This window comes from Rhamphochromis longiceps, linkage group LG7, assembly GCF_057381845.1.
Source record: "Rhamphochromis longiceps isolate RC_006_pf linkage group LG7, R_longiceps_female_GT1.1, whole genome shotgun sequence".
NCBI lineage: Eukaryota > Metazoa > Chordata > Actinopteri > Cichliformes > Cichlidae > Rhamphochromis > Rhamphochromis longiceps.
This window is the reverse complement of record NC_140563.1, coordinates 59,207,588-59,218,231: the sequence shown is the minus strand read 5'-3', so window position 1 is coordinate 59,218,231 and position 10,644 is coordinate 59,207,588. Positions and strand designations below refer to the sequence as shown.

The following is a 10,644-nucleotide window of genomic DNA, read 5'->3' as shown; positions in this document are numbered from 1 at the left end:
TGTCCCTGGTGTAAAGTGTATGGCCTCAGCCAACAACAGTGGCCCTGGTGAAATGTGGATGGTATTGGCCAGCACAATAGGCCCTGGTGTGGTGAAGATGGCCTCACAGGAAACACTGTCCGTGGTGTAATGTGGATGGTAGAAGCCAACAACAGGTGCCCTGGTGAAATGTGGATGGTATTGGCCAGCACCAAAGGCCCTGGTGTAATGTGGATGGCCTCAGCCAACAGTACTGGCCCTGGTGTGGTGAAGACGGCCTCACAGGAAGCACTGTCCCTGGTGTTATGTGGATGGCCTCAGCCAACAACACTGGCCCTGGTGAAATGTGGATGGTATCAACGAGTAGCACACACCCTGGTGTAATGTAAAAGGCAATAGCCAACACCACTTGATCTGGTGAAATGTGGATGGTATTGGCCAGCACCACAGGCCCTGGTGTGGTGATGAATGAATCAAAGGAAGCACTGGCAGTGGAGTAATGTGGATGGCCTCAGCCAACAACACTGGCCCTGGAGAAATGTGGATGGTATTGGCCAGCACCACAGGCCCTGCTGTAATGTGGATGGCCTCATCCAGCACCACAGGCCCTGGTGTGGTGATGATGGCCTCACAGGAAGCACTTTTCGTGGTGTAATGTGGATGGCCTCAGCCAACAACAGTGGCCCTGGAGAAATGTGGATGGTTTCGGACAGCAAAACAGGCCCGGGTGTAATGTGGATGCAATCAACGAGTAGCACAGTCCCTGGTCAAATGTAGTTGGCCTCAGCCAGCAACGCAGGCCCTGGTGAAAGGAGAATGGTATTAAGCCAGCAGCACAGGCCCTGGTGTGGTGAATATGGTCTCACAGGGAGCACTGGCCCAGGTGTAATGTGGATGGGATCAGCCAGTAGCACAGGCCTTTGTATATTGTGGATGGGATCAGCCACCAAGACAGGCACTGGTGAAATGTAGTTGGTCTCAGCCAGTAGAAAAGGCCCAGTTGTAATGTTGACTGCCTCATCTAACAACACTGTCCTTGGTGAAATAGGGATGGTATTGGTCAGCATCACACACCCTGATGTAGTGTGAATCGCCTTTGCCAACACCACTGGCCCTGGTGAAATGTGCATGATATCCAGCACCACACGCCCAGGTTTAATGTCGTTGGCATCAACGAGAAGGAGAGGCCCTGGTGGCGTGAAGATTGCCTCAAGGGAAGCACTGTCCCTGGTGTAACTTATCCACATTAGACCAGGATACATTACACCAGGCTTCTACCAGCCTGTGATACCGGTAGAAGCCGGCATCAAAGGCCCAGGTGTAATGTGGATGGCATCAACGAGCACCAGAGGCCCTGGTTGGGTGAAGATGGCCTCACAGGAAGCACTGTCCCTGGTGTAATGTGGATAGTAGAAGCCGGCATCACAAGCCCTGGTGTAATGTGGATGGCCTCAGCCCACAGCAAAGGCCCTGGTGTGGTGAAGATGGCCTCACTGTCCGTGGTGTAATGTGGATGGCCTCATCCAACAACACTCGCCCTGGTGAAATGTGGATGGTATTGGCCAGAACCACAGGACCTGGTGTAATGTGAAAGACCTCGACCAACACCACTGTTGGATGGCCCTGGTGAAATGTGGATGGTATTAACAAGTAGCACAGGCCCTGGTTTAATGTGGATGACCTCATCCAGCACCAGAGGCCCTGGTGTGTTGATGATGGCCTCAATGGAAGCACTGGCAGTGGTGTAATGTGGATGGCCTCATCCAACAACACTGGCCCTGGTGAAATGTTGTTGGCCTCAGCCAGTAGCACAGGCCCTGTTGTTATGTGGATGGCATGAGCCAGCAATGCAGGCCCTTGTGAAATGTGAATGGCCTCATCTAACAACACTGTCCCTGGTGAAATATGGATGGTATTGGTCAGCACCACAGGCCCTGGTGTAATGTGAATGGCCGTAGCCAACACCACTGCCCCTGGTGTAATGTGGATGGCATCAGCCAGTATCACATGCCCTTGGGTATTGTGGATGTCGTCAGCCAGCAACACAAGCCCTGGGGAAATGTAGTTGGCCTCACCCAGTAGCACAGGCCCAAGTGTAATGTGGATGGCCTCAGCCAGCAACAAAGGCCCTGGTGTGGTGAAGATGGCCTCACAGGGAGCACTGGCCCTGGTGTAATGTGGATGGCATCAGCCAGTAGCACAGGCCTTTGTATATTGTGGATGGGATCAGCCACCAATACAGGCCCTGGTGATAAGTAGTTGGCCTCAGCCATGACCACACCCTGGTGTAATGTAAATGTCTTAAGCCAGTAGCAAAGGCCCTGGTGTAATGTGAATGACCTTAGCCAACACCACTGGCCCTCGTGAAATGTGCATGATATCGGTCAGCACCACAGGCACATCAACGAGCAGCAGAGGCCCTGGTGGGGTGAAGATGGCCTCACAGGAAGCACTGTCCCTGGTGTAATGTAGATGGTAGAAGCCGGCATCACAGGCCCTGATGTAATGTGGATGGCCTCTGCCAAAAACAGTGGCCCTGGTGAAATGTGGATGGCATCAACGAGCAGCAGTGGCCCTGGTGTGGTGAAGATGGCCTCACAGGAAGCCCTGTCCCTGGTGTAATGTGGATGGCCTCAGCCAACAACACTGGCCCTGGTGAAATATGGATGGTATTGGTCAACACCACCAATACCCTGGTGTAATGTGAATGGCCTTAGCCAGTAGCACAGGCCCTTGTGTATTGTGGATCGCATCAGACAGCAACGCAGGCCCTGGTGAAACGAGGATGGCCTCAGCCAGGAACGCAGTCCCTGTTGTTGTGAGTATGGCTTCACAGGGAGCACTGGACCTGGTGTAATGTGGATGGCATGAGTCAGAAACGCAGACCCTGGTGAAATGAGGATGGTATCAGCCAGCAGCACACGCCCTTGTGTGTTGAATATGGCCTCACAGTGAGCAGTGGCCCTGGTGCAATGTGGATGGCCTCAGCCAGCAACGCAGGCCCTGGTGTGGTGAAGATGGCATCACAGGGAGCACTGGCCCTGGTATAATTTGGATGGCATCAGCCATGACCACAGGGCCTGGTGAAATGTAGTTGGCGTCAGCCATGACCACAGGTCCTGGTGAAATGTGAATGTCCTCAGCCAGTAGCACAGTCCCTTTTGTGTGTTGGATCGCATCAGCCATGAACACAAGCCCTCTTGAAATGTGGATGGCATGAGCCAGCAACGCAGGCCCTGGTGAAATGAAGATGGTATCAGCCAGCCAGCCTTTGTTTCGGGCGAGTTCCCCATTCGAATGAATGTAATAGTCAGAAACGAACTGTGTTGGCGAAATAAAGCGTTTTTGTACAACTTCATATAATTCGCTTTAACTTTTGATAGAAGATTCAGACACACATGTTTATGGCTTTATCTTATAGAATTCAATATCCCCGTGCTGGGCAAACAGGCTTTGCAGCTGTTTGAGCTAAGATTTCCAAGTTATTCACATAATGAAAACCTATACTTTGTTTCAGGCGAGTTCCCCATTCAAATGCATGTAATAGTCAGAAACGCACTGTCTTGACGAAAGAAAGAGTTTTTGTACAACTTCATATAAATAGCTGTTACTTTTGATAGACGACTCAGACACACATATTTATGGCTTTATCTCTCAGATTCCAAGATAAAGTCTGGGCAAAAAGGTTTTGCAGCTGTTTGAGCTAAGATGTTAAAGTTATTCACATAATGAAAACCTATACTTTGTTTCGGGCGAGTTTCCCATTCAAATGCATGTAATCGTCAGAAACGCACTGTCTTGACGAAAGAACGTTGTTGTACAACTTCATATAAATCGGTGTAACTTTTGATAGACGACTAAGACACACATGTTTTGTTTATGGCTTCATCTTATAGAATTCAATTTCCCTGTGCTGGGCAAACAGGTTTTGCAGCTGTGGGAGCTAAGATGTTAAAGTTATTCACATAATGAAAACCTATACTTTGTTTCGGGCGAGTTCCCCATTCAAATGCATGTAATCGTCAGAAAAGCACTGTCTTGGCGAAAGAAAGCGTTTTTGTACAACTTCATATAAATAGCTGTAACTTTTGATAGAAGACTCAGAAATACATATTCATGGCTTTATCTTATAGAATTCAATATCCCCGTGCTGGGCAAACAGGCTTTGCAGCTGTTTGAGCTAAGATTTCCAAGTTATTCACATAATGAAAACCTATACTTTGTTTCAGGCGAGTTCCCCATTCAAATGCATGTAATAGTCAGAAACGCACTGTCTTGACGAAAGAAAGCGTTTTTGTACAACTTCATATAAATAGCTGTTACTTTTGATAGACGACTCAGACACACATATTTATGGCTTTATCTTGCAGATTCCAAGATAAAGTCTGGGCAAAAAGGTTTTGCAGCTGTGGGAGCTAAGATGTTAAAGTTATTCACATAATGAAAACCTATACTTTGTTTCGGGCGAGTTCCCCATTCAAATGCATGTAATCGTCAGAAAAGCACTGTCTTGGCGAAAGAAAGCGTTTTTGTACAACTTCATATAAATAGCTGTAACTTTTGATAGAAGACTCAGAAATACATATTCATGGCTTTATCTTATAGAATTCAATATCCCCGTGCTGGGCAAACAGGCTTTGCAGCTGTTTGAGCTAAGATTTCCAAGTTATTCACATAATGAAAACCTATACTTTGTTTCAGGCGAGTTCCCCATTCAAATGCATGTAATAGTCAGAAACGCACTGTCTTGACGAAAGAAAGCGTTTTTGTACAACTTCATATAAATAGCTGTTACTTTTGATAGACGACTCAGACACACATATTTATGGCTTTATCTTGCAGATTCCAAGATAAAGTCTGGGCAAAAAGGTTTTGCAGCTGTTTGAGCTAAGATGTTAAAGTTATTCACATAATGAAAACCTATACTTTGTTTCGGGCGAGTTCCCCATTCAAATGCATGTAATCGTCAGAAAAGCACTGTCTTGGCGAAAGAAAGCGTTTTTGTACAACTTCATATAAATAGCTGTAACTTTTGATAGAAGACTCAGAAATACATATTCATGGCTTTATCTTATAGAATTCAATATCCCCGTGCTGGGCAAACAGGTTTTGCAGCTGTGTGAGCTAAGATTTTCAAGTTATTCACATAATGAAAACCTATACTTTGTGTCGGGCGAGAACTCCATTCAAATGCATGTAATAATCAGAAACGCACTAACGTGGTGAAATAAAGCGTGTTTCATGGTCTTCATAAAGACAGCTGTAACTGTTGATAGAAGACTCAGAAATACATATTCATGGCTTTATCTTATAGAATTCAATATCCCCGTGCTGGGCAAACAGGTTTTGCAGCTGTTTGAGCTAAGATTTTCAAGTTATTCGCAAAATGAAAACTACTTTGTGTCTGGCGAGAACTCCATTCAAATGCATGTAATCGTCAGAAACGCACTTGTCACGGACCCAGTTCCAGGGATTCGGGGTCCGTGAGCAGTCTGATACGGTGGCTGGGAAGTGCAAAGCGCAACAAATTAAAAAACGGCAACAAATTTAAAATCCGCAACAAATTAAAAATCCACAACAAATTAAAAATCCACAACAAATTAAAAAACCGCAACAAATTAAAAATCCACAACAAATTAAAAAACCGCAACAAATTAAAAAACCGCAACAAATTAAAAATCCACAACAAATTAAAAATCCACAACAAATTAAAAAACAGCAACAAATTAAAAATCCACAACAAATTAAAAAAACCGCAACAAATTAAAAAACCGCAACAAATTAAAAAACCGCAACAAATTAAAAATCCACAACAAATTAAAAATCCACAACAAATTTAAAAATTGCAACAAATTAAAAATCCACAACAAATTAAAAAACCGCAACAAATTAAAAAAACCGCAACAAATCAAAAATCCACAACAAATTAAAAAACCGCAACAAATCAAAAATCCACAACAAATTAAAAAACCGCAACAAATTAAAAATCCACAACAAATTAAAAATCCTTGATGGAAAGGGATTGTCTGAAATACCGGAAGTGGCACAACGATTAGGCTTACTCCATATTTGTAGCTCAGAAAAGTGATTCGGGATGTCAACAAACGTTGAGAAACTCACGCCTCACAGCGCTTCCTTATCACCCTGACGGTGCTTGCTGCACTACACAGAGAACCGGAAAATGTTTTGCCTGTTTTGTGGCGTTAGCTTCAGCCTCTTCACCCCTTTTTGTGCTTCCTGTGGACGGTCTCTGGAGCTTTTGCGGGACACATACCAGGCTGAAGGATCAGACACCCTACAGTACTGCATTAAATATTTCAACGAAGGTCACTCATATAGTGTTATCGTGGACATGATGTTAAGTTTGCATGGTGTAAAGATAAGTTTAAGGAGTCTTAAAAGCAAACTTAATAATGCTGGACTTTACCGAAGAAAATATTTTCACTCCAGAACAACGATCATTAACGCAATCAGAGCGGAGCTTCAAGGACCTGGGCGATTGTTTGGGTATCGAACAATGTGGCTGGTACTTAAACAAAAGCATCATCTTAAAGTGAAGAGGGATGATGTGATGAAAATACTCCGGGAGCTTAATCCTCATGGATGCCAGATGAGAACACGCAGAAGATTCATTAGGAGAACCTATCATTCGCTGGGACCCAACTACATGTGGCATGCTGATGGTTATGACAAGCTCAAACCATTCGGTTTGGCCATTTCAGGGTGCATTGATGGATTTTCACGCAAGGTTTTGTGGCTAGAATGTGGACCAACCAATAATAATCCAGTGGTTATAGCTTACTATTACTTGTCATGTGTTGGGAGCCTTGGTGTTGTACCGATGAGACTGAGAACTGACTGTGGGACAGAAAATGGCATTATGGCTGCAGTTCAGTGCGCACTACGTCACCATCATGATGACCACTTCAGCGGAGAGTCCAGTCACATGTTTGGTTCATCAACGAATAACCAGCGAATTGAGTCCTGGTGGTCAATATATCGAAAAGGAAGGTAAATATAACATTTAATTTTGCCTGATATTTAAAGGCGTAACAAATTTGAATGTCGTGCAAAAGTTGATTTATTGTCAATCTGCCCCAGGGCAGCTGTGGCTACAACTGTAGCTGCCTCCACCAGTGTGTGAATGTGAGAGTGAATGAACAGTGGAATTGTAAAGCGCTTTGAGGGCCTCGAAAAGCGCTATATAAATGCAATCCATTATTATTATTACTGTTGTTATTATTATTATTATTATTATTTCAGTAATTCAACTTAAAAAGTAAAACCGATATTAAATACTCATTGTATGCCAAACTATACATTTTTAGCCCATTTAGTAATTATGATGATTATGCTTTGGAACTTAAGAAAAACCCAACTTCAAAACCATAATATTGTGAAAAGGTTAAATATTTTAGACTTAAAGTGCCACTCTACTATGAGCTAATTAATTCAAATCATCTGCAAAGGGTTCCTGAGCCTCTAAATGGTCTTTCTAATTCAGGAGGACTCACAGGATGGACATGACTGCTGTCCTGACAGCTGTGGGAAAAAAAACATAATTGACACCCTCCATAAAGAACACCTTAAAAGAATTTGAATGTTCACAGAGACTATCAAAGCACATTAATAGAAAGTTTTGTCTAATGTAAGTGTGGATGAAAGGGGTGTAACATAGTGTAGTGGCTAAGACCTCAAGGCTGCTACTGAAGCATCCTGGTCTTCCATAACACCTCAACAGATCCACAGACTGATAGCATCCATACCACGCTGCATGGAGGCAGTAATTTATGCAAAAATGACCCAAACAAATAGAACATACAAATTGTTAGAGACATTGAATTTGGGTTTTTCATAAGTTCTACGTCTTAATCATTAACATTGTAAGAAATACTTGAAATACCTCACTTTGTATGTAATGACTCAGTATCGCTAATTTCACATTTAATTAGAATTCCTAAAATAAATTAACTTTTGCACATTACTGAAATGTTTTAGAGTTTTGCCTGTATGCAATCCCTTTCGATAGAAAACATTTAAACTGACTGGAGTCTATATATGATTCAGTTAAAATGAACTGTAAAGTGCCATGCGATGACGTGTTGTGAAACGATGCCATGTAAACAAACTAAACTATCTCTAAACAATTTTTTTAGGGCTCAGTTTTGGTTGGAGCTGTTTGCGGATCTTCGAGATGCTGGACACTTCAATGGAAGTCACGAGCATCAGTGCCTTTTGAGATTTTGCTTCACTGTCATTGTTCAGAAGGATCTTGATGAATGTGTGAAGCTGTGGAACACTCATCGGATTCGTCCCTCAAGAACAGCTTCATGTCCAGGAGGTGTGCCAAATGAACTGTACTACCTACCCCACAGGTAACGGATAATAATGATCAAATAATTACTTTATGTGTAAACCTATATTAATGCAATTGTCTTCCATTGATCACAGATACGGCTCCAGAGACTGTGGATTCCTGATTCAACAATCTGAACTGGACGCTTTTCCTGAGTCTAGGCTGTCAGTAGTTGTATGTGGGGACTCAAACATACAGGAGTATCTGAATTTTGTAATGGAGCAAAATCATTTTCAAAAGCCTGTCTGCTGGGAGTCTGCCACTGAACTTTACATGAAGTTAATAGAAATTGCAAATTTCTAAAAAAAACAAAAACCTGGCTTTTTGTTGTTTTCACCAAAACCTATAGCATATGCTGCTTTTTTGAACTAGGCTACATGAGTTGGCTGAAGACGCCAAAAGTTTAAGTTTGTGTTTGTAAAAGCATATTCTTACTGAATGTCTTGATAATTCTGGTCCTTGTTTAGCTGATGGAAGTTGAGATACAGTCCTGAACATTTATATAAATAATAAATCAAATCAAAATCACATCTTGCACTGTATTGTGTGTTTATTACAACTTTTAAGAGTAGAACACAGTACACCTTTAAATGCCTTTACTTTTAGTAGCACTGTCAAAACTTTGAACAAATCAAGTCTAGCGATTGCATTTTAAATCTCCTTTGAACAGATGTACCTACATTTTAGAATAAAAAAAACATGCTCAAATACATAACAGATTTCTGGATAAGTCCCATAGCAAAAAACCTACAGAATTTACAATGTAATGCCAAGAAGAAGCAGCTGTAAGTAACTGGGTTATCTAATAAAACTACAATAAACCTGGTAAACTATAATGGATTTGTGCTGTACCGCCAGTATGTCCCACCTTCTCCTATTCATAACATATTTAAAAAAATTTTTGACTTAAAAACTTGAGGAATAAATCAACAGCAGGTTTGAACTACAAGGCCAGACATTCTAGAAACATCCAAATCCTGGGGAGTTTTGAATTCCAAAATCCATGTTGGATTTAAACAAGGAATATGAAGTTATCATTGGTAGTTTCAATAAGTTTAAGCATGTATTTGCCATCGGGAATAAAGAGTCATCCAGGAACTGTAGGCTTGGTAGTGGATCTAATCCAGAAGGTGGCAGTGATGTTAGCCCAGTTGCAAACATCAGAACATCGCCCAACGACACAGCAGTTTGTGATTCTGCAAAAAATAAAAAAAAAAAATAAAAAAATTATATATGTATATGTGAATTCAACACATTGTCTTGTAATGAGTACTAAAAGAAATACTGGTATAAACCTTCACAGTCCAGCAGATAGTCTGACCAGTAGCCCACAGTTTGACTTTCCAGACGTCTCCTGTTACTTCCAGATGGGCTGAAGTCAGGTTTGAAAAGTCTCTCAAGTTCAAGGGCTGTGAGTTTCTTTTCCATGTGACACAGGACCGGGGAAAGCAAAGTAGGGTGTTGCTGGAGCGCACTCAGGAAATTAAGTGCTGAAAGACCCTCTTTAAATCTAAAGAATGAGGAGAACTTTGTGTCATTTACCAGTTCATAGTACATGCACAAACTATGGACAAACTGTGAACTTTGGAAACCTTGGAGAATGTAAAATATTTCAGTCGGAAATTATGAACAACACTGTCATAACAATAATTCACCTGTCTCACCTGTCAATTACAGATGAGTTTCGAGCAATTATATACCACCGGAGATAGTCAGACACAATGTCTTTCTTTTCCTCAACTGTGGAAACATGCCTTAGACAACCAGCCACCTGTAGCATAGTACTGTGTTTTATGACACAGTCACGCAGGACATCCACTGAACCAGCACTGTCGATCTGAAAAACCCATAAAAATGGACATACACAATGTAAGCTTACGTGTCTGATTTTCATTCCTGTTTTTTCCCTACACAAAGAAAGAATTTTTTAATGTCATACAGATGAAGAAGCTGTAGTTCTATCTGCATTCAAATCCTGCGCTGTCCTCACCTCTTGTAAAGCTTTCCCTATGTCGTCATCTGTGACTGAGGCAACTGTTGCTTTTACTGAAGTCTGGCCTGCAAGATAATGTACCAGCTCTTCTGACAGGAAATGGGGCCCTGGACCACCATGCACAACTGACACGGCTATCATCTTTCCTGCTAGGTAGTATTAATCCTGCCTTACAGCTGTGAATGAATACAGTAAATGATAAACTCTCTCACACACACACCTCTCTCTACCGATCGATCAGATCCGATCGATGTCAGATAGATCGATCAGATAGACAGACTAATGCTGTTTTGAAATAATCCAAGAAATTATTATG

At 42.3% G+C, this 10,644-nt stretch overlaps 1 protein-coding gene across 1 annotated transcript; it reads right to left on the bottom strand.

Moving 5' to 3' along the window:
- Nucleotides 1-9,232: 9,232 nt before the first annotated feature.
- On the bottom strand, nt 9,233-10,444 carry LOC146666499 (G2/M phase-specific E3 ubiquitin-protein ligase-like). Its single transcript, XM_085411370.1, has 4 exons — nt 10,326-10,444; nt 10,000-10,172; nt 9,631-9,845; nt 9,233-9,531 (listed from the first exon to the last, which is right to left on the bottom strand). Exons 2-4 carry the CDS (start codon nt 10,113-10,115, stop codon nt 9,296-9,298), a joined length of 567 nt encoding a protein of 188 aa, XP_085267496.1. The 5' UTR covers nt 10,116-10,172; nt 10,326-10,444; the 3' UTR covers nt 9,233-9,295.
- Nucleotides 10,445-10,644: the final 200 nt, after the last annotated feature.